Source organism: Spinacia oleracea, chromosome 1, assembly GCF_020520425.1.
Source record: "Spinacia oleracea cultivar Varoflay chromosome 1, BTI_SOV_V1, whole genome shotgun sequence".
In the NCBI taxonomy this organism is placed as follows: Eukaryota; Viridiplantae; Streptophyta; class Magnoliopsida; order Caryophyllales; family Amaranthaceae; genus Spinacia; species Spinacia oleracea.
Window position 1 is genome coordinate 111,355,166 of NC_079487.1, and position 25,654 is coordinate 111,380,819.

General features: G+C 32.8%; 1 protein-coding gene across 1 annotated transcript; it reads left to right on the forward strand.

The window, feature by feature from the left end:
* The first annotated feature begins 5,055 nt into the window (after positions 1-5,055).
* On the forward strand, positions 5,056-9,482 carry LOC110802183 (PHD finger protein ING1). The gene is made up of 7 exons (XM_022007618.2): positions 5,056-5,229; positions 6,495-6,566; positions 6,930-7,117; positions 8,290-8,353; positions 8,460-8,559; positions 8,821-8,974; positions 9,070-9,482. The coding sequence occupies exons 1-7, from the start codon at positions 5,199-5,201 to the stop codon at positions 9,178-9,180; spliced, it is 720 nt and encodes a 239-aa protein (XP_021863310.1). The 5' UTR covers positions 5,056-5,198; the 3' UTR covers positions 9,181-9,482.
* The last annotated feature ends 16,172 nt before the right edge of the window (positions 9,483-25,654 follow it).

The following is a 25,654-nucleotide window of genomic DNA, read 5'->3' on the forward strand; positions in this document are numbered from 1 at the left end:
ATTTAAATGTAAGATAAAAAATGTAGTCATGTTATATCTCTTCTCTATTATATAAGTCAGGAGGGGAAGTTCAGTAACACCATTTTTCGTATCCCAAGCAAAAAGACAAAAATACCCTCAAATACCTCTACTCTAGCGAGGTTGTTTTTTGGGATATCAGATATGTGTGGCAACACACATATCAGCTAAAAGACAAATAGCTAAAAGACAAAAAAGGAAGTACCATTTATGTTAAAAAGTATCATTCTGTAAAAAAAAGTACAATTCAGTTAAAAAAAGTACCATTTTTGTTTAAAAAAGTACCATTTAATTTCTTTTTTGTCATTTTTCTTATTTTGTTTTTTGCTATGATATGCATTTGCCCACACATATCTGATATCCGAAAATACTTCCTCTTTGTTGAGCTCTCTCCTCCTCTCACTTTTCTCTCTCCTCACTTTTCCCTCACCAAACAACACTTACCCTTTCTAGGGTTAGTCTTCAATCGCCTCCATCCTCAATCGCCTCGACGACGGCGTCTCCCTCGAGAGTCGCGACGAACTGACTCGGGTGCTGAAATCGATTCGACTCGCGTACGCCGTACGGGTTGTAGATGGAAATGGGTTTTAGGGTTTCTAGGAATTTTTTTCATTGGAGGAGAGAGATTCAAATTGAAACTTTCGTAATAAATAATCGAATTTAGGGGTTTAAAGAAGGGGATTCGATTATAGATAAGAACAGATTGAAGGTCGACAATGGAGGAGAGAGAAAACGATGGTGGGTGATGGCTCCTTGGAGGCGGCGGCGACGATGGAGGCTCACCTTCAATTTCATTCTTTCAGGCACTACTACAAAAACACCTTTGCGAGTCGCCTCTAAATTGCCTTTAGTGTAGGGACTCTAAAAGTATTTGGTGTTTTAGAGTCGCCCCTTTGAGACGACACGAATACTATTATACATGTCGCCTATTAAAGAAGAGGGGACACTAAAGATATATTTTTTTTTAAAAATAATTAATTAATTAATCATGCCGAGTCGTCTATTATACTAAAAGGCGACATGAAAGGTACATTTTAATTATTTTAAAAGAATTATTTAACCTTTAATGTCGCCTCTAATCTCTATAGGCGACACCAAAAATATTTTACGCAAATATTTTTACAAATTTGTAGTTATAAGAGTTGCCTCTAAAGTTTATAGGCGACACGAAAAAAAAATTCGGAATTTTTTTATTAATTTATTAATAATCGAGTCGCCTAAAATACTAAGAGGCGACACTAAAGATGTTTTGATTTTTTTTTCTGTTAACCATTTTATTGATATTTTTTCCTAGTGTTAATATTTCGCAATTTAATTTGGCAAATATCTTTTAAATAAATTCACTTTCATGTTGTAATGTAAAATGTTTGTGTGTTACATTTGTTTTTATTTTTCTGATGTAATCTAGGGTAAACTAGACAATCACTTTTTTGACGTCATCTCAAGCGTTCCTTTATATAATAGAGATAATTTATATTTATATTTTAAACATAAAATGTGTTGGTAAATCCATTATTGGTTAAAGTAAGTGTTTGTTGAATTATTATTTCAGTTACAAGTTGATTTTTTTTTCCAACTATTATGCAATCTATGCTTATATATTAAAAGGCTTTATAATGGATTTATAATCTATGCTTAAAGTAAGAGTTGATTTTTTTTCCAACTCTGATGTAATAATGAGTAATATATGGGGAAACCTTGATGGAGGTTGAGTAATCAACTAATCATGAACACGAGGATTTAACTTTGCTTTGATTTCCAAATGTGGGTTTTAGACTAGGAAAGTTGTTGACCGGTTGTTGACCTTGTGTCATCATATCACAATCGATGAATGAACCATCTATAAGGGCACCTATTTTTATTTTTTTAAAAGGTAACCCTAATAAAAGTAAAAATGTGGGGCAATACCCGGGCCTTACACTAGTTATGTGTATTATAATGTGGTAACTTTTTAATATTTAATAGTATTCACCCAAATATTACCCGATTCACCCGCGGGGTGATGGGTGGACGAATTGTGGTGACGGGTAAACTGGGTAATGGATGGACCAAGTGGAGGAGATGGATGCGGGTGATGATCCATCCAATCTAAACCTGACTATTTTCATCCTACCTAAGCCGTAGAATAGACGGAAGTACAAAAGTATTTACTTTTCAAGGGTTGTTCCGATATGTATACGTTTGCAAAAAGAAAAGTTTATCTGTATTTAGAAACTATTCCCTCTATCTCATTTTATTCTTTACTTATTTTGTTTTGTATGTTCCATTTTAATATTTATATTTGGAATATTTCTTTTTATTTTACCCTGTATTCCGTATAACGTAAAAGTTTATAACATTATGTCAAAAATTATGTCAATTGATTATTTAAATATATCAATTCATTGTATCGTTAAATCTTTCATACTTTCCCATCGTAACATTAAATGATTCCCACTTTTCTAATTTTAAATTTTGACTGTAAGTAAAAATGTTAGTATTAGAAAATATAATTTACATTATTCGAGTCAAAAAAAAAAAATCTTTACTCATATTAATCTATACTTATATCTTAAAAGGCGTTGAGAAAAAAGTCTATGTGCCACGTAGTACTCTTCCCATGCACCACATCATTCACTCACAAAAATACTAAATGATACGAAGTATATCATATCATGGACAACCAAAAATCAATGCGTATAATGAGGTTCGACCTTTAGACCTCGAGTGTGGAAGATAGTTCTCATTACCATCTTAACCAACCACCAATTGTAGTTTATCTCTTCACATCAATTTATAAATGAAAGTTAACACAAAATCTAAAAACCTAAATTATTATGTGACTTTTTATTTTCTATTGACTATTTTGGAAAAAAATAATAATAATTAAATAATTAGGAGAACCATGAATAAACATGATATCATAACTATCATAAGCATCCACTACATAAATGCCTTTCATGGCTGCATGCCTGCATATATCTAATTTGGTGTTTAGTAACTTCAATCATTTAGTTCCTTTTAGAAATCAAATTATACAAATTGTAAGATGGTATAATTGAAAAATCATTTCCCATGATAAATAACATAGTGTGTTTGTGTAATAGACTAACTTGATGATGTTTTTCACTATATATTACATGTATTTTATCAAATATCGAGTTCAAGAAAAATTTAAAATTTTAACTATTCAATGTAGCAATCGGGAGATCGCCCGGGCCACACACTAGTCATTTATTATACGGATTTTTCATGAAATACCCCCGAATTATGGCGTAATTCACCAAATGCCCCTCGACTTTCAGAAATTCACCAAATGCCCCTCACAAATGACTTAATACCCAAAATACCCTTACTAATGACGCGCCGTTAGTCCTCCGTTAGCCTAATTTTTAAATTCACCAAATACCCCTATTTTATAACTTATTTCATATAATACCCCTATTCTGAAACTTAATTCACCAAATACACATAACTTAAAATTACCCATTTTGATGCTCAGCGGCTAGTTTTTATGTTTGAAAATTAGCTGTTGCTTATTGTTTGCTTATAAAAACCCCTTTTCTGACTATTTATTGTAGTTTTTCTATTGTTTTGTTAATTTCATATCATTTTTGTCATGAGTTTTCTTTCAAAATCATCATCCACACCCATGAATCCACATATGTAAGAGTCCCAAACAATTTCTAATATTATGGGAGGAAATTTCCATCTGAGGCTCCGATACAACACTCAGTAAGTTTCAATTATGATCCAATAAGTTCAGGCCTCATCCAGTAAAGACAATGCACTTTAGTTGAGCAAAAGGCCAAAAAACCCCATTTTCAAAGGGATCTTATGTAAGTGAAGCTGAAGTAATTCAATCTAAAGCTAACACCTTAATTTTCTTATTGTCCGAATGGTAAAGAAACTAAGAAATCAAGTTCAATAACACATACATTTTTATCACAACCTCGATTTCAACTTGGATTCATGATGTGAAAATCTTGAGTTTGGAGGCAAATCTTTGTGCCAAGATTCATGTTTTTTCACTGGTTCATGAGCTTTGGAACATACCTTAGTTTCATTTTTTTTTTCTTGTTCCCTCAAATCCAAAAATAGACATTTGTCCATAAATCTGACCATGTCAATAGGACCTAGCTCAAAAGAAAAGTGGGAAAACCTTTATGCCTCGACTGTAAGGTTGAGAGAAAGTTAGGAGATTGAAGAAAGATGTTTGGAGGCAGTAGAGACAGGAGACAAAAGGGAGTTAACGTTAAATATGTGGCATGGAAGCAATAGAAGCCGAGGTAGCTGGAACATATGCGTTAGAATCAAATTAATAAGAGCTTTATTTTTAATCTGTTTGCATATGTTAAAGATATTTCCCATATTGAAAAAGGAATACCTTCCGATTGCATGGTAAATATAATTAATTGGTCATATAAAGAATAAGGTACAAAAGAAGTAGCTATTTTCTTGAAGAGTTGCGACGTTTTGAGGTGTTTTTAGGAGTGTTTTATGTTTTAGTGTTGTACCGGAGCTTCAGATTGAGTGTTGTATCAGATATTCGGATGTCAAATTTTCTCCCATGATAACAAAATTTATTTGGGACTCTTACATATGTGGACTCATTGGGTGTGGATGATGATTTTGAAAGAAAACTCATGACAAAAATGATATGAAATTAACAAAATAATAGGAAAACTACAATAAACCGTCAGAAAAAGAGTATTTATAAGCAAACAATAAGCAACGGCTAATTTTCAAACACAAAAACTAGCCGTTGAGCATCAAAATGAGTAATTTTAAGTTATTGGTATTTGGTGAATTAAGTTTCTGAATAAGGGTATTTGGTGAAATAAGTATTAAAATAGGGGTATTTGGTGAATTTGAAAATTAGGTTAACGGAGGACTAACGACGCATCATTAGTAAGGGTATTTTGGGTATTAAGTCATTTGTGAGAGGCATTTGGTGAATTTCTGAAAGTCGAGGGGCATTTGGTGAATTACGCCAAAATTCGGGGGTATTTCATGAAAAATCCGTTTATTATATCAGGTACGCGTTGTTCAACGTAAAAAAATAAAAAGAGCATGGAGGGTGTATTTCGTATGTGAAACGGAGAAACCCGGAAATTTGCCCGCTACAAAGCCCAGCTTGCAGGAGGGAGGATCACGATACTATAATCGGCACTTGGCGGGAAGAAGCCCTAATTTCTCCGATGACGTCTTTTCTGGACGAATTTCAAGCCAGTAAGTCCTTTTGTTTTGTAGTTTATTCAATCGAACCGTTTCCATCTCCTGCACGAAACCCTATTCTTTCCGATTTGTCCGATTAATGCCCTAAAATCCCTTAGTTTGTGCAACTAAGTTATGATTCCTGGTTGTTTTCTTCTAAATTGTTCGGAATTATGTCTGATTCTGTTTTCCTTTGCTGGAAATTGATAGAAATCATTGTAGATTTTGCATTAATTACCAAAAAAGCCGGCACTTTTAATCTTTTTGGTGGCTTATTTATGTTCTTTTGATGCTGAATATGTCGAATTCCAATTAATGGTGTGTTATAATGCCAATTTAACTTGAGTAATCGCATTTTCCACAAGGCATCATCTGGCAAGAACATTTGACTCGTCACTATCAGAGATTGTTACTATAGTGTTATTGGTAGCTCAAAATTAGGAAATAGCAGATTTTGGAGAATCTTTTACATTAGCAGATAAATGTTGAGTGGGTGGTGGGTTAGTGAAGGCGGTGTGATATCTTTGAAAAGGACTCTGCGAAGGAGAACGGGCATCATTTGAAGGTGTAGGGGCGGCATCATGTATTGATTGATTATATTGTATGACAAAAGAGAAACTACAAGTATCACAAACAATTCAATGAGTTAATTCTGCACCAATCCTCAGTGTACAAAAAAAGAAAAGTAATGAAATTGAATGATATGCAATCCCATTGTAGGAGCTTTGACAAAAATCTATGAACTTTATGTGTTACTCATATAGTAATATTGTTAGAAACAAACAATTATTGACACTGGCTATCGTTTCCACTTATCTGGATTTGGCGTTTTTGCTATGGTTGGTATTGCGAAATATTGTTCAGCATTTTTATTTGCTTTCAAATTTTGCTAGTTGATACTTGATAGTGTAAGCTATTCATACCCGTTGCAGACATGGATGATAGATGTAGGGGAGTAAAAAATTCATAATCTGTTTAGTAGTGTACTTTATCCCGGTTATTTGGTGAACATGTGAATTTGTCAGCATAGTTGTTTATATGTCCTCGTTGTATATTTTGAATTGAGAAAGTCCTGCAGATACTAGTGGAAGAGATAATGCTCATAGATTCCTGTTTTAAACTCTATTTCTGTCTAGATTGAGGTTTCAGGTGTTTACTTGGTCATAAAACTGACAAGCTTCATGGAACGATAGAAGACATACAACTATACAAGTTCCTTTGCTGAGTTTGCTTCATTATAGATCCCGACTTCAATGGCTTCATATTTTGAATGTATGCAGATCTTGAGTTGCTTCCAAATATCCTGCAGAGGAAGTATGCATTGCTACGTGATCTTGACAAAAGCTTACAAGGTGTGTTTTTCACTGTGTTTTGGTAGTCTTTGAAATTATTACCCTCTTTCCTACGGTATTGATTGCTCCATTAGCTGTCTTTGTTCTTGTTTTATGCATATCTTCAAGAAAACAAGCTTTTGGACTGCTATTGTTACTCCACCCTCCCTACTATAGTGATTGCTCCAGTTATTTGTCTTTGCTGTTTGCTCTTGTTTTCTGCATTCCTTCAAGAAAATGTTGAAAAGAAGAGCCTATGAGGATATTGAGTTATTGACCTTATGGTTATGAACATCAACTTTATCTTGTGCTCTCAAGCTGAACTGCTTTTTTTCCCCCTTCTATTGGGATGGGGTATCACGGTCATTGGCATTATCTTCACAGGAATCCTGCGGCAGAATGAACAGCGTTGTGAGCAAGAAATAGAAGATATTAAGCAGGGAATGCTATCTGGTTCTATTACACCAGAGTCATCCCGTATCAGATTCTCAGATGAAGCACTTGATGAGCAGAAGCACAGCATCAGGATTGCTGATGAAAAGGTTGCTTTAGCTGTTCAAGCATATGATTTGGTATGGCGTATATCACCTCTCACTCTTTCCCTCAAATTATTGAAGCAGTACATGCTACCATTGTCATGGTTGACTCATTTGTCGGTTCTCATTATAGCGAACTGATAATTGTCTGTTTTCTTGGACACTCAATCTAGTTGATTAGCAGAAACAACAAGTCATGCTGCTTAAAAAAGGATTTTCTAGCTTACAGCCTTATAGTACAAGCGATCTCTAGTAGGAACACAATACATAATTACGTGTTTCAGTTGACACGAGGATCAATCCCTCACCATATATGTGAAGAATTTGAGACAATATACAAGTGGTTTCCATTCTTTTTATTAAGTCATTCACCTTTTAGGCTTTGTGGTCAAGGACGCCCCGAATCCTTTCACTCTGGTGTCAGCTAGATTTTTGCTCAGGAATAAAAAGTTCCTGCACCCGGATAAAATTGCTGCCCATTTTTTGAATGGTTGCATTTCAGGGGTCATTCTGCTTTCTAACACAAAAAATCAACGCGAAGATGTTAACCCCCCCCCCCCCCCCCCTCAATACATTTGATTTTAGAAGCTGTAGAAATTCAGTATTTACATGAAGGGGTCCCGGTGCAGGCATTACTAAAAGCAATGACAACAAAATGGAGGTAGGGACTCGTAGTCTAGTAGTAATATTAATAACAATTATGAAAAGTTGAAAATTCTTGAAGGTAAAGGGGCATAAAGTAAACAGACGGGAATGGATTTGGAGGGGGGAAAGGGAAGAAGCACATGCCATTTAAATATATGAAAAGAGGGGGGGGGGTGCTTGGAGTCAACTACGTAAAGTTGGACAGATTACAATCAAGAGATATGTCCTGAATAAGCTTACGCAGAATTTGTCTTATCTGAATGCCTTTCGTAGCTCTTTTGGCTTATTATTCTCATGAATACCCCTTATAAAATCTTACATTTTTTACCATGCTTGTATTATCCAAGCATCACCAGTCTTCTCTTTCTTAGGAACTTAGGAGAAGTTGATAATCTGAGAATGGGCCTAATGTTTGTCACTGTGTGTGTGTGTGTGTCATATGTAGGCATGTTAAAATCAATGCTTATAAAGTTGACATCGTCATCTTAGTTTTCGGAAGTTTTTGGCTTACCCCACTTATTTCCCCCATCTTTATAATTGTGATTTTGATCTGTTTAACATAGGTGGATGCACACATTCAACAACTTGACCAATACCTTAAGACATCCGAGGAGGAGAACCGACGAGGTACTCTGACTTTTACCTTACATTTTTCTCCTTTGATAGATCCAGTAACTGCAGCATCCGCTGAGCTATTTAAGTAGTTTAACGAAAATGACCTTGCTTTTTACAGCGAAAGAACTTGCATCTGTTCCTGCTTCATCTGATGCAAATGGTGATGGTAGCACAAAATCTGGAAGAGGCAGTGAAGGTGGAAGAGGGGGACGTAAAAAGTATAAACTTACTTTTTGTGAATGCTTAATTGATCTTATTTTACTAGCTGAGTGGACTGACCATCTGTTGTTCTGTACCAACAGTACTTCGGATGGTCTTCCAAATCCTTTTTTCTTTCTCCCAATATGAAGAATCTTCTAATAAAAGTGTTATTTCTACCTTTTTACAAAACATACCTCCCCTGATCGCCTAATCTACATGTGTCTTTGTTGCTTGTTCTTGTAAGTTATTTTTAAAGAAAAAACAACTTGTGTCTGCAGAACACGTTATGCAGCAGCAGCTGCTGCTGCCGCCGCAGCTCCTGCAAATCCATCAAGCATGGACTTGGATATACCAGTTGATCCCAATGAACCCACTTATTGTCTATGTAATCAAGTCAGCTATGGTGAGATGGTTGCGTGTGATAATCCCGATGTAAGTTGTTTTGTTTAAATTATAGTATATACTATTATCCACTCCTGGTATATTCATAACCGTGATCTGACCAAGGTCAATTTCCGCTCTTGCAGTGCAGGATCGAGTGGTTCCATTTTGGATGTGTTGGTTTGAAAGAAAAGCCAAAGGGGAAATGGTACTGTTCTGACTGTGCTGGAACACAGAAACGCCGTAAAGGGAAGTAATTTACGGACTACAGCAACAAACATTTGTATCCAAATTTGGTGATATTGAGATCATCCTGAAGGCAAGGAAGATTTTGAGTATGGGATTTGTACAGCCTTGCTTGCTGATTAATTTGTAGTTGTAGATCAGGTCAGGTATACTGGAAATTGGAGATTCTCTCTCCCTACTCTCTTTGTAGCTGCTATTGGCAATTTTGTATGCTGTCCTTTACCTTACAAAGGCTTAAAGATTATGTGGCTTGGATTTTGTAATAACTTGTATCCTCTGTAATTTAGTTAACCTTCAGTTGCAGCCTAATTCACACATTTGACTCTTTATAATTGTAACGTTTAATTTGTTACCATTACAAGGCTACAAGCTTGGCACTTGTAGTTGTCGCAATGCAGTAGTGGTTGTACGTTTTGTACCAACTGCAGCAAAAAGTGTTAAAAGAGTAGTAAGTTTGTCATCAACTGATAAAATTTGAGTTTGTTTCTAGCTGTTTATTTTATGAAGCCTATAAGACAAGTTTAGATGACAAAATATGTCAATGTGGATGCTCTTATACACTAGCCAACTTCACTTTCTTCTCAAAATCACAAAAATCACCTACAGGATACAGCCACATTATTGTGTACATCTTTGTACCTACTCTTGGCCAGAAACACAAAAACACATATGTTCAGTACAACAAGCTGGAGCCTTGCGCGATGGCCTATGCCAAACACCAAACAAGTTAGCCTTTGCCATATAAGGAACTGTATTTATTATGAGTTTTAGTACCTCTACTTGTGTAACAGTTGCTAGCCTCTAGGGACTTTGTTTTTTCATTGCTGCCTCATTTTCCTCGATTATGACCTTACCCATTGCGTGGTGTTTAATGGTAGGTGGGGAATTCTAACTGTCAAAATGTTAGATATGGTATCAAATGTTAGAAATTTTAAAAATTCACCCCAGAAGGTTACAAAAATGCACTGCACTCTCTAGGAAATTCTACTTGTCACATAATGGAGGAAATTATTTATCGATGTTTATGTAGCCACCAATACAAATTTTATATATACATGTCTTCTAGAAAATAAAACTTCTTATGAATTGCAACTTTTTGAAAGAGTGATTTATAACACCGAGATAACATCTGAAATGCACCTGAGTGCACCTAATTTTAAGTACAACTCCCTTATCTTTTTCTCACATGTGTTTGAAAGAAAAATGTGAGAAAATCCACCAATAAACATAAAAATATCATTTGGTGCACATAATATAATTTGTACAATATGAAATGTCACACTTTTGTTTTGGTACTCAAACCTTAAAACAAAAACAAAAAAAAGTTTGTACCAACTATAATACGATAATGATATGATAAAATAGTGATCCATAACCCAAATTCACCACCAAAAGGTGAAACCAATAATTTGCCACTAATTAACAAGCTAATGCATGCCACTAAGGGGGATATAACCTCCCAAATTAAGGGTACACGATCCACACCATTTTAATTTAGAGGGTCCCCCAAAATTAAGGATCCGATCCCACCAAATGAAGTTTCTTTCCCACTTAATCAATAATAATTAGTATTAAAATGCATTGATGAACTTCCTTAATTGGATTTCCATCCCATCCCATCAATTGCGGTTCTTCCATTCCACTTCCTCGATTGTTTTATCTTTACAACTCTTTCTTTTTCGGCCTTTTAGGCCTTCTATTCCTCCTCTAATAACAGTTTTTGTGTCCAACTTTTAAGCTTAATTAATTACTTCTCATTTACCGACAATGTTAATGGCGACAGCATATAAGCCGACGGAATTTGAGGGCCGGCCTTGATTTCAAGCGTGCCCCTAACAATTTAAACCTAGTACAGTACGAGTACTGTTTTAGGGTTTTGCTTAGCGTAGAAACTGTGGTATTCCTCCAATTTTGGGAGGAAAGGAAAGTAATTTTTTTATAAAGGAGCTTTCTTTTCAATTCCCTTCCTTTCCCTCCAATTCCCATATAATTATTTGTACCAAATACAGGAAACCTTATTTTACCTTTCCTTTCTTTTCTTTTCCTTCCAATTCCTCCCAACCAAATAGAGCCTTAAGTTGGAAAATTGTGACAAAATCACGTGTTTTTCAATAAATGTTTACTTTAATGAGTATATGTTCTATGAAACCGCCTTATGCTTAGACCACAGACGTAAGGATTTAAAAATATAAATATATGACGGCAAAATATAAATATGAATAGAAAGTACGAATAGAAAAGAATAGAAAGTATACAAATATTTGATTAGAAAAGAATAACAATTTAGTTGAACACAATACCAGTGCAGTAGGATCCTTCAATCTTTCATCTTAGCTTCTAAACAAAAAAAATTAGTTGAATACAAATTCTTTTACAAGTGATGTACAATAAATATTGTACACCGGAGAAAAAGTTAACTCAAATGCTTAAAAATTATTTTTATACAGTTAAAGTTGTATATTTTTTAGTGATAATTTTTTTTCATTTTAATAAAAACTATTTATTCAAAATCACTAATAATGTATAAATTTAATCATACAACCCTTTAAAATGTTTATCCATCAATATTTTTTTAATAATATAAAAGTTAATCAAAAAATATTAAAAGTTACAAAAAACTAGTTAAATATTATAAAACAAAAACTAGGTAAAAATTATCAATAAATTTATTGTACACCTTATGCATATAGACATTTTATTAATTGAAAGTATAATTAATAGAATATAATTTGATGGGGTACCAATTAAGAAGTCGAGCTCGAGTGTGATGTGTTGGGTATTGTCATGGCAATTTGCAAGAGGACGATTGGAAGAACACCACTGGATTTGATTGTAGAGGACGTATGTTCCTTAAGTTTGTGTCTTAGTTCTTTTAATTGTTATCATGTTTGTAGAGCTGGGAATAACGTTGTTCATTTAGCGGCTAGATTAGGCCCCTCTAATGGAGTGGAGCATGTATTTGTGAATTGTTTCCCGCAAGGTATCAAAGCCTTGGCGGATCTTGATTTGGTAAACTAGTAATCAAAAAAGTTTTTTTGAACCACCCAAGTAGACATACAAGTCTTTAAAAATCACCAAAGTCAAAGTTAATATGTCTTGAACACCAAAGCAGAAATATAAATCTTTAAAAAACACCAAAGTGGATTCACCGAACAAAAAATATAAGGGATTTAAAAACCACTTGATCTATTTTCTAATTAAATTTTGAATTTAAAATATAAAAAATACGTAGTACATGTTAATTTTTTTAAAATAAGGTTTTATTTTCAAAGAACAAAAAGTTCATCTCAATAAACAATAAGCAATAATCATTCATATTCGTCGAGTCAAAAGTTCATCTTAATAATCAATAACTGCGGGATAAAGAAATGAAATTGAAAAGAACATAGGAACTACACTCTAACCTCAAACTACATAGCCTCGTTTGCAAGAAAAACTTGGTGAATAGACTACAATGGTAAATGATTAGCCGAGCAATACAAATCTTTCATTCTCACAGAAAAACCATAATTCGAAGCCCAGACCCACTGATTACCTAAACTAAACAAACAAACAAAAATCTAAAAAAACAAAAAATAAAGAAGTTATTACATCATTTACAAAAAAAAAAAAGTAAAAAACAAAAAAAGCTTCAACATATACATCCAAATTAAATAGTATCAGAATTACGAATCGACAACTAAACAAAAAAGCACACCACCATACTTGACAAGAAACCTTGCCGACCGAGAAGAGAACTGATAGCTTGATCAGATCAATACTTCATATTCCACAAAGTATTTTAAAGCTAATTGCAATCGACAATTCCAACAAAACAAAAAGTACAGTGATTATCTTTCACATTGTTCATCATCTCGACCTTTGAGTACCTATCATCATCTATGATTTAGGATATTATAATCTCATCTTGAACTGTACTAACGTCGTGTGCATCCTTTGCTTCACGTGAATTTTACAAAATTAATTTTTTTATTTTAAAAAGTATTTTTTATTTTAAAATTCAAATTTAAAAATACCGGCCCTAATTCACTTTGGTGTTTTTTAAAGCTTTATATTTCTACTTGGTGTTCGATATGGATTAACCTTTACTTTGGTGTTTTTCAAAGACTTATATATCTATTTTGGTGGCTAAAAAAAACTTTTTTGATTAATAATAGCTCCGCCTTCCCGGCCTTTCCCTCAAAAAAAAATTGATCCCAATGCGTAATAATTTGACTGAAAAGTACAATAACTTGGTAATAAGTTGGTCTTATACATAAGAACGTCTTATATAAGTTTTAGTATAGTTGTTTAAACATAACCCTAATAAAATCGCCGGTTAGTCCACATATACATGTATTTTTTTAAAGGTAAAAGTAATTTATTAATGAAATAGTCATATGATACTGGAATAGAAATCAAAACTAGCAAATACAAAGCAATAAACGAAATTTTAATTTAGCAAAACCACGATCTTAGCAGATGGTATGCGACAATAATTAATACCCTCGTACACATCATTGTTTGATGTACTCTCCCACATGAATTTTTCGATCCTTATATGACATTTGTTGTAGTTTTGAAGTTGGATTAAATCTAATTCAATTAATTGCAGGCGTAGGACTGACACTTGTCATAATACCGTATAAATCTTAATCAATAAATCAATTTTTTTGCGAAATTAAAAATGTAGCTCCAAACTCTCACAAAAAGAGAGATGAAACTCAATAAATTGGTAGATATAACTCAATAATTGGGTAGAGAACATATACGGAGTACTCTGTATAAGGCAAAGATAAAGCCTAATAAATGGGAAAATACAACCCAATAATTGTATTGAATCTTCAACAATACTTCTTTTTAATTAATAAAGGAAGATGGGAAAATTAAGTTTAGGGATTGTTTTGAATTTGAGTTTTGGATTGTTTTCCTTGTTATGCTTTGCGGGTTACGTTGTCTTCTTCACATTTACAAATGGTAAAGGACAATGAAGAATCCGACACATTGGCACTTTTACCAATTTCATTTTAAGTTCGTAGGAAATAGGAGCGATCAATCATGCCTTACGATGGTTAAGATTAGGTAGAGGGAGAAAAACAACAAAAAGTTGTGAAGTTTGTTACTCGTATTTCCATTTTCTTTGTTTTAATTATTTTACTAATTTGACTTATTAAGATTTAAAATGTGAATAGTTAATGGTTGAGAGGAATACTTAAAAGATTACCTCCATTTCACAATGTCTTACTCATTTACTTTAGATTTTGGATATTTCTAGATAAATATGGTAAAGGAGAATAGCCGAATAGGTGTAAGTATTGTAAATCGATAGATAATTATTTACCGGAGACAATCAATCAATACCTAGTATTTAAAAAGCGAAATCAATTATCATTCTTTGCCATGTGTCATTCTATTTTTTGTTGTCATTTGTCACTTTTGGTTGCCATTTGTCAGTCTACTTTTGGTTGTCATGTGTCAATCTACTATTTTGTTTGCCATGTGTTTTTCAACTCTCTTTTAACTGGTAAGTGACTCAATGCACTTCTTGCCTTTCACATTCTCTATTTAATATTTTAATTACAATTCCTCTTGGGCTTCATATTCTCCGTGTAACATACTTCATCCATAAATTCCTTTAAAGTCTATCACTTAAATAATTGGATATTTTAGTTCTCAATTTACAATTCTTAATTTTGATTTTACCTTTCCAATTTAGATTTTACTGGCTTTAGAAAATTCGGTTAGAATCATTTCTACCTCATAGACAAAAATTCAAGATGTATTCCCCCATACTATTAAAAAAGGTTACGTATTAATTTTTTTATTTCAACTTTTCGTATTATTGATAAACCATAGAGGAATTGAAGAGTAATAGGACAAAGGGCGTGGATGATTTTGCAGCATTTCCCTATTGTAGCTATGCACGCCATCCGCTAGGTATAAATTATTTTTTATTTGTTGGTCATGTAAATGAAATAAATTTTTCCCTATTTCATTAGATTTTTTAAAAATCATACTCCAATATCTACATACAAACTTTTGTAAAAGACGGTCTTACAGAAAAGACCGCCTTGATGGCAACCATTATGCCACGTAATTGCTGGCATCAGCATGACCCAACAATTTTTTTTCAGTGAAAATATATATCAAAATTTTCTTTTAATTTTCATTTCAAAACCCTAATGCATTTCTCTCTCCTCAACCACTCTGCCCCTCTTCTCTCTCTCCTTCAAATCGCCGCCCCCTCTCATCGAAATTGTTGTCGGAGATGACGAAGCAGGCGAGAGAGATCACGAAGACGACGACGGAGGTAACTCTTCCATCCCTCTCTCCTCCATTTTTCTTCAATGGTTTAAGGTTTTTGATGTTTCAATTTTCGTTGATCGAAGGTGTGAGGGAGCCAGGCGGCTATGGTTGTGGCTTCCTAAGAAGTTGAGGTCGTCTCTACGAGCAACAGAAGCAGCGACAACGGCGGTGGCGCCTGAGAGGAGGAAAAGAGGAGAGAGAAAGAGTGGATTACGAGGTTGAGTCTCAAACCCTAATTTAATGGCTGTTACACCGATTCTTGTCTGCGATCTCTATTCCGGCGATCTCTCTCGGTTGACGTTATCATCGGCTATAGCTTCTGGCTGCTGCGGTGGATTGATTTGGTGCCTTGCACTCGATTTTTGATCTCGCAATTGGTGGTGGCGAAGGTGAGATTTGGTTTGGTTTGGAGCCGGTTGTGGTCTCGGCGTTACGCTGGTACTTCTTTCATCACTCCTTTATTTTAGCTTCTTAATTTAGTTAGGTTTCGATTTTTCGATTCATGTGATTTGTATTTCGATCGACTTTCTATTCAATTTACCCCGATCTGTTGAATGTTGATGCTAGCTTGGCCCGATATGTTCACCCTGATATAGTGATGATTTTGATTAGGTTTTTGTTGCAATTAAATTGAATTCGATTAGTTTTTTGTTGTATAGGTCTGTGGTACTATAGATCTCCACTTCGGTTGACAATCCGACCTCTTGTACAAGGAGGAGGAGGATTTGCGGTGGTGGCGGTCGGTGACAGACTGAGGCTTCGTAGCTGGAAGCACTGTGACAGTTGTTGGTCGAATATACTGGTGTTTTAGTTGTTTTAGTTTCGTTTTATTTTTAGTTAAGAATTGTAATATTTTAGTTACACTTTTTTTGTATTTAGTAAAGAATAATTATGTTTTAGTTTTAGTTATAATTCTGAAATAATGGTCTTCTCAGTGGAATGGCTGGACTGATTTTCTATGTTTTAGTTATGAATTTTTAAGTTTTAGTCACGATTTTTTTTGTTTTAGTTAAGGTTTTTTGAGTTTTAGTTACGTATTTTGAGTTTTCGTTCAGAGTTTTAGTTATGACTTTTCGAGTTTTAGTTATGATTTTACCATTTTAAGTTACGATTTTCTTGGTTTTAGTTAAGATTTTTTGAGTTTTAGTTATGTATTTTTGTTTCAGATAATGCATTTTAGAGTTTTATTTAGGATACAATATTTTAAGCATTGAAAATAATTAGTTAAGCAATTGAATCAATTAGTTAAAAATGAAACTAATAAGTTAAGCTTCAGAACCAATTAGTTAAGCAATGTAATAAATTAGTTAAGTGATGTAACATATTAGTTAAAGCATGCAACCAATTAGTGAAGCACTGAAACCAATTAGTGAAGCATTGGAAGCAATTAGTTATGCACTGGATCTAATTAAGTTAACCACTGAAACTAATTAGTTAAGTTTGAGATTCAATTAGTTAAGCAACGAAATTAATTAGTTATGCAACAAAATCAATTAGTTAAGCAATGAACCAATTAGCTTAGTTAAGCAATGAAATCAATTAGTTAAGCATTGCAACTAATTAGTTAAGATTTTATGAGTTGTAGTTAATAATAAGTTTGTTTTAAATTAATAACTATTCGACTCATAAGTTTAACTATTTGTTTTTATACCTTAACTATTTTGTTATTCAATTTGTTATGATTTTATTACTTTTAGTTATGTTTTACACTAGTTTAGTTAGTACCCAAAAAATTTGAAAATTTTAATTTCGAAAAAAAAAATTGAATCAAAAAAAATAATTTAAGCTTGAAGTCCAATTAGTTAAGCTTGAAGTCCAATTAGTTAAGCTTAAAGTCCAATTAGTTAATCCTGAAGTCCAATTAGTTAAGCCTGGAAATCCAATTAGTTAAGCCTGGAAAAAAAATCAAAAAAAAAAAAATCGAAAAAAAAAATTTGAAATTTTTTTTTATAAAAAAAAAAACAAAAAAAAAAAAATTTAAGCCTGAAATCAAATTAGTTAAGCCTGAAATCCAATTAGTTAAGCTTGAAGTCCAATTAGTTATGCCTGAAGTCCAATTAGTTAAGCATGAAAAAAAAATCAAAAAAAAAAATCAAAAAAAAAAATTCGGAAAAAAAAAATTCCAAAAAAAATTTTGAAAAAAAATTTTGAAAATAAATTACATGCTGACGTCAGCACATGCGCCAACATGGCTGCCAGCAAGACTGCCAACAAGGCGGTCTCACACAAAAGTTTCTCATATCTACAACAAAGGATTAGCAATCTTGTGATAAAATTCCTCTTCTAATTTCCTAAAACCAATATCAATTGTTAAAACTTTGTACTTCTCATTTTGAATTTTTTTCTTATTTGATTATTTGAGTTCGATGCTTTAGTTTTTGAGGGAAAATTTCAATGTTTTAATTTTAATGTAATACCGTTAATTATAGGAAAACGTTCGCTTTGTTTACATAATAAAAGATTTTTCCAAATTGACAATACATGACTTGGACTCAGTTGAGATGGGTAGCAAATAATTTTATGTTGTTGTAGAAATTGCAAGATTTGGGAATATGCGAGAGATGATATTAATATGTTGTTAAGGATCTCCTAATTTCCTATTTTTCAGTGTTTCGGTTCACTATCTAGATGCATTGTTTTAAATATGACAAAGTATGAGATTCATCAACATTGTTGTGTTAACATGCAAAACATGTGAATTGTGAAATTTAATAAATTTGATAGTGATAAATGAAGTACTTGCAGCGGCTACACACGACTAAAACGGGCGATATTACTTTTGGATTTAAGCAAAACACAATTTGATAATTTTTTTACTCTAAACTTCAACGCGAAAATCGGTTAATCCCGTAACAAACCACGTGGTCTATATTCATACGTATTGAAAGTAAGGTGTTACTTATAATGTGTAGCAATGTCTTTTGGTACAATATTATTTGGCAGATAGAAAATTAAGAAAATAAAAAGGTTGCAAATGTATGTCCGTATTGTATACCATTGTTAACGCTAATATATATAAAATAAATTATCAAAAAATACATTTTTATCATTTATTGGTGTCTTACGTTACCTTGTGTTTGTACGGGCCAAAAAACTAATTAAAACGATTTATATACGAGAGGAATTGAAGACATATAGTCTCCGTTTGGTAAGGCGTAAAACGTTTTCATTGTAAAACGATTTTCCATGGAAAACATTTTTCAAGGGAAAACACAATTCCAAACTAGTTTTCCGTTGTTTGGTACCTTAAAGGAAAATGGGAGAAAATGGTGAAGGTTGAAGGGAAGAAAGGAGAGGGAGGTAAGGAGGGAAGAAGGAAAAGTGGTTTCTCTCCCTTTCAAATGGAAAAGGGTTTTCCACCTTTGAGGGAGTCATGAAAAATTGTTTTCCATCCCTTACCCAACCAAACAACGTAAAATGATTGAAAAGGGGAAATCGTTTTCCATGAAAACGTTTTACGCCCTACCAAACGAAGCCATAATGATATACTTTCTCCGTTTCGTAAATATCACACCATCTTTTTACACTATTCCCACTACGTACGACTTTAATTTGGCCATTTTTTGTAATTCATACGTAAGAAAATTGTAGTCTTGTGAGGTCATGTAAGATTCATATCGATTTATATTTTCTAAAGATTCATATCGGTTTATATTTTCTAAATATCATTTTTTTATAATTTTTACTTACACGCAATTTGAAATATTAATAATCAAAATAATATGTTAGAGAAGTAAAGTTAACCATGATGTGATATTTAAGAAACAGAAGAAATATGTTAAGTTGGGTTGAGATATATATCAACTATCATCCCATCGCGATCCTTTGATAATTCGTCGATTTACCATGCAAAACATGGTAAAAAGTTGGTGCTATATATCATTCAAAATTGAAGTTTATTTTATCAATTTCCATCCAAATACTTTCTCCGCGTAATTTTATTTTTCACGTTTTCACATTAATTTTATGTCATTAATTACTATCAATGATTACATAATATTAAAAATTATAAAATTTATATGTACTTAACATACTTATTGAGATGAACTAAACAAGACAATACATGAATATATTTTTTCTTAGTTATTGGAAAGAATTTAGAAGATTTTCATCATTATTGATAGTGTCAAAAATATGATCTGGGACATCATTATGAAACGGAGGGAGTAGCATTTTGTGATCAAAATTAGGTTTTGAGGCTGAACAACACAATAAATATAAAGAGAGTTTGGTCCACTTATAATTTCAAAAGAAATTATCTACTAAAACTAATTGGTAATAGTAAAAGTAACGGCGTTTTTTCTCCAATGGTTAAGGAAATGTGGGCGAATATTTAATGTGTATATGAAAGGTTGCGACGTGTCAAAATTTTACATAGCAAGTCATCTTAATGTGCACTCAAATAAGACGAACTAGGAACATATAATATGCTCAGAACAATGGTTTTAATAACTGGACCACCAGACAACAGCAACACATGGAGGGGCTACCCTTCCAGCCCAAACGGCTAAGAGAAGTACTTCAAACTACATGCTATATTTATCCATATTTAAACACGGGAAAAACTCTTTTTTTTTTTCTTTCAATGTGGGACAAACTTATTCCAATTAAATAGTAGACTTAAAACTCATTATTTTTATTTCTATCAATATGGGACAAGTTTTAAAACACATACGAAGTATTTTGCATTATATCCAACAAATGATAATTAGTAAGATTAAATTTATCTAAATCGATCAACTTATTAGAGAACGGAGGAAGTATATAGGTAGCATATGTAGTAATGTAGACGTTACTGGTAGTTTATAAAGGGGTAAATAATAGGGTATGTCTGTCTCAACAAAGAAATGCATAGGAAAAGGCAAAATGGTAAGTAGCCGCCGAGCATATAAAGACAGCAAAACGCCTAGGAGTTGGAAGAGAGGGATGTTGGTCAAGCCAAGTGGTAAGAGACAAAATCATAGTATAGACTTAGCTTAATTGATCCAAACTATGCAAAAAACACGATTGTGGGAATTGTGTTTTTTGCACGTCCTTCTAATTGACCGTGCTCTTGAGTTAGTAATCACCCTTGAACCTCTCAATTAACTTGATCCAATGCTTTCCCACCATGCTAATCCCTTATTGAGTTTATGTTTATTTACCAAAATATAAAAAATTTAAAAAATATCCCAATAATAGGTGTTATTTTTGTCACTAGAATAAATTAACATGATTATTCAACATACTAAGATCAAGATTAGCGCTAGTCTGAGCAATAGCCTGAGCAATAGTCTTTTTGAGTATTAACCTAAAACCTCCCATTTATGTGGAAGAGTATGACAAAAGTCTGAGCACGAGTCTTGGAATTCCAAGACTATGCGTAAGACATTTAAACAGTAAATTCAATCTTAAATATTATTATTTTTTCTTTTTTCTTTTATTATTTTCTTAAGTTTGAGGAGTCTTGAATGAGTACGATGGGTGAAGTGGAAAAATTAAGTAAGTCTGAAAGGGTCTCAACAAGAATCTGAGAAATTAAAAATAAATAAAAATAAATAAAAAGATGTTGTGGAAGTCTTAGCTTATACTAGCGCTAATCTTGCTTATAATAATGAAAAACGATAACTGTAGCTCTAAAGTTTGTAAACGATAACTGCAGCTCTAAAGTTTATTAAAATAATTATTCAAAAAAAATTAGGTAAAAATTACAAAAAAATTGGGTAAAAGTTACCTTGATATACAATAAATTTATTGTACACCTTGTACCTGCAAGAACTTGTGTAAATAAAAAAAACTGATCAGGTATATGTATCAAGTTCAAGTCAAAGATCGATTTCCCCCAAATTATTTCATTTTAATTTTTAAGCTAGTTTTAGTTACGTTATTCCAAATTTTCGCAGTGTTGGAGACTTAGCTAAGTTCTGCCAAGTCAATTTGAAGAGAACTCGTGATAACAAAAAATGTTGTTCTTAAAAAAAAACCCTTAACTTGTTTAAACTCTATATATATATTCTCAACGCTTCCTACATTAACTTATACTCTCATGTTACTAGTTCAAATTATACTACCACACTGTCCATATAATCTCAAATACATGTATGGAGAAAACTAAATTAATCATCTTAAACCAAACGGACAAGTCCTTGAGTCCAAATGAATTCAACCACAAACATGCTTTTTGTATCATCCCCTAACTAGTAGCTATACATAACTAGTGTGGCCTCCAATTGCAATTGTTTCAAAAAAGTGTTGGCTTTTTGTAAACTCCTAACATTAACAAATCCAAAAGAGATCATCAAGCATGCAAATTAATATGATCAATAAATATTAATGGGGAATATTGATTAGATATGCTTCAAGACATGAGCCACATGACATAAGAAACTCCAAGTTTTAATTATTATTTTCCCACCATTATTTTATTTCCTTAATTCCTTGTTTGGTTGGTCCTCAAAATCTTAGTTTGTGTTCCCACACTCTTAAAAGAAGATATGATCCCCACAATTTTTGACTATCAAACACCAAACAACCCTTTATATTTTTACCCCCCTAATTGTTTGGTTTGTTTCACTGACAGTCAACCCGATCCATGTCAGTAATCGGATCATGAGATCACAACCGTCTAATTCAGATCAGACACTGAAGTTTCTGACTTTCAGTGTAGCTTAAATTGCATAAAATCATATAAATTTCAATTTTTTTTTTTCTTTTTTCTTTTGTTTAAGATAATCATCCACTGGGAATAGTAATTACTCACGAGAGTCATCGTCCTGGCAGACATAGTCTTCTAATTTATCAACTAACCTTGGATTACATGTATGTCCACACAAGCTCATTCTTGTTTTTTTTTAATTAATAAAATACAAGTGCTTTTTACTATAAAAAAAGGTTTAAGTACGTTGAAGTAATTTTCTTAAAAGTACAAATTTTTACAGCTAAATAACTCATATCTATAATTAAGGACTCTTGGAATGTCTATTGACTATCGGAGACTAAATGCATGAATATGATGAATTGATGAATATAATGTACGTACTTTTAATTCACTGATACCTAATTATAACAATACACAGTAGTACACGTTACTTTTTATTTTAGAGATGTGAAAAGGATAAAAAAAAAACGAAAATGATAAAGGTCGCAACACGCGACCTTTAAGCTGTGTCACAATGATGACATGACATGCTTATGTGTCATGACTTATATAATCCATTATACATGATTCAAAAAAGGTAAGAAAATTTTAATATTCTAATTTGTTTCCTTTTTTATATCGATTAATCTATTTACATATTTTCATAGTAAATATATTGAATTGATAGTAAAAATATCCTGATGACACATAGCTTACGTGGCGCCTATATGTACCAATTAAACTGCGACACGTAAGATTGTGACAACTAAATGTTGTCGCAACTTGCGACCTTTATCATCACCCAAAAAAAAAATACTTCGTATTATTACTATTAATTTACGAAATTATAACTAAATTATTTCATTATGAAATTAGTCAATTACTCTCCAATTATCTTAGAGGATCTTGTTAAGCCATGTTATTTTGGACTTTATTTCAGCCAAATAAAGCTCAAATAATAGGGGCTTAAAATCAATTGTCAATAGTGCGAGTAATTTTCAAGCTTATAAATCGGTATTGTATCGATCTCCTCGGCTCTTTCTCCAAGTTAGACAACTAACATGCATGTGAATAACATTGAGTTTCAAGTTTTCAACAAATCCTGATTGAAATATATATGATGTACATACTAGATATGAAAACTTCAATTTCTTTAATAAAGACAAACTATGCACTACGTATATTTAGGATTTATGTTCGCACATCAACCTCTTTCATATTTCATCTTGAGAGAACTTTAGTTCTATACTCCCTCTGTTCCTAAATACGTGTCCACTTTGGACATGTACACGGTAATTAATAAAATTGAATGGTGCGTAAGAGGTAATGATTGTGAATGTTTTTTTTGGGAAAGGAAAAAGTAGATAATTGTTTATTGATAAAGTATAAATAAAAGTGGAGGTGGTGATTGAAAAGTGAAAAAAGTGTAGAATGTGTAAGAAAATGTAATAATGATGTATAGAAAAGTGGGAAAAGTGTATGGAAAAGTGGGAAAAGTGTATAGAAAAGTGGAAAAGGTGTATATCCAAAAACGGAAAGTGGACACATAAAAGGGAACGCCATAAATGGGAACTGGACACGTATTTAGGAACGGAGGGAGTACTATTTTTTTGACATATGTGTTGCTCCTAGTAGGCTTAATATTAGTGTTATTGATATTTCTTGTCGTGTAACATTATATTAGATAAGAGGTATGAACATCAAGAGAATGAGACATGGTTTTGCTTTCCATTGATGATATAATTAAATAATGCAAATAAACTAGATTTACCCATTTACATATATAAATATATAATGATTAGTTCTATGGACTATAACGTCTATACACACCTAGGTTAATTAACAAGAACAATAAATAACCATTTAAGTACTACTCACGTACATTATAATGAAGTAATCAAAATTAAAATGTGAGCAAATCACAAAATACCACGGTAATCAAAGAAATCTCTTTTATTTTAGGGTTAGACCCAAGACAATGGAGGTGTAGGAAAACAAGAGGGTTTAAATTAAATTAAATTAAATTAAATTAATATTAAAAAATTGATATAATTTGAAGATGTATGCAAATTTAAGCACAAAGTAAAATTAAAAAAAAGGGGAAATAGAAGGAAATAAGCTAAGCTCCTTGTCTGCTGCGCAGACCAAAACGTTGAACACCGTCAACAAGCTTTTTTGCATGTCGCCGAATGCACTTGCTACTTTGCTACATACTTTTCTCCGTCGATGTTTAAAAATGATTAAACAAGTGAGATTATGGGAGATGAAAGATCAAATCCCCAAATAAAGCACTCACAGACTCACAGTCTTCTTAGCTCTTCCCTAAATTCAAAGCAGACTCAGTTATATTATTATCCTGTCCTTTCACCCCTATTCAAAGTACTTACACAACATCCGTTGGCCGTTTTACTCATAAATTGTATTAGTAGAGTTACTTGAGCATAATCTGGTTGGGTTAGGGAGTAAAAGTTTTTAAAGAAATAAGGATTCATTTATGTTTATTTAAATTACTGAATCATATTGTATGTCATAACCTATGATATGGGTTATGTTGATCTCCTCATAAGTACGGAACACATAATTAAATTAATAAGTTCATGAAATAAGGTGAATCAAAATACTAGGTAATTCTTAAACTTTACTCCCAAAATATCAACAACGTACTACCACTACAAGAAATGGTACTATTAACGACGGGAAATCCCGTCGCGAAAGGCCAATAATCGTTGATTAACGACGGGATTTTCTGTCGCAAACCCGTCATAAAAGGGGGCCATCGTTGATAGAAATCCCGTCGTAAATTTGTCGTAAACCCGTCGTAAAAGACATTTGCGACGGTTATTCCCGTCATTGTTTGGTTGTTAGCCCCATCGCAAAAGGCTTTTGCGACGGGATTTTTGACCCGTCGTAATTAGGTTGTCGTTAAAGATACAAATTCTTGTAGTGTACGTACGTTGTCACCAATTTGACAAAACCTTTCTATTTTAATTTGATGAATTCTTTGTAACAAAACAGAGCAAATTAGTGTTCAAGATGAACATGTTAGTAGTACTATGTCGTATGATCTGTTGGTTACAATCATATACTACTAGTATGAAGTACCTTAAAGCTTAATCATTACATAAGTTTGAAAAAGAACATATGAAATCATACATACCTTGACTCGACGTGGCTCATTCTTTATACTACGTAAAATCTAGTATTAGATAGTCTAGGACTAATTACCAATTGAGGTTGGCATAAGTAGTTAAGGGTCTCTTGATCTTTAATCAAGGTCTCGGGTTTGAGCATGGGTATGGAAAAAATCTCAACTATGACGGATGCTGGCCATCGAGATACTCATTACAAATTTTTTTGAGAGATTAATCCACTCGCCGAAAGCTGTGGGAACTCCTTGTAGTAGAAAAAAAGAATCCAGGACTAATTAACCATAATCCTAGTGAATCATATAAATTTATAATAGCCAAGACCACAATTAAATAATTATCAATTTGGAGACATACAACATAAAAATATATAATAATGGATGAGATGATGGGGTAATAAACTTAATTATAGGAGACAATTATCTAGTTTTCCCCTTA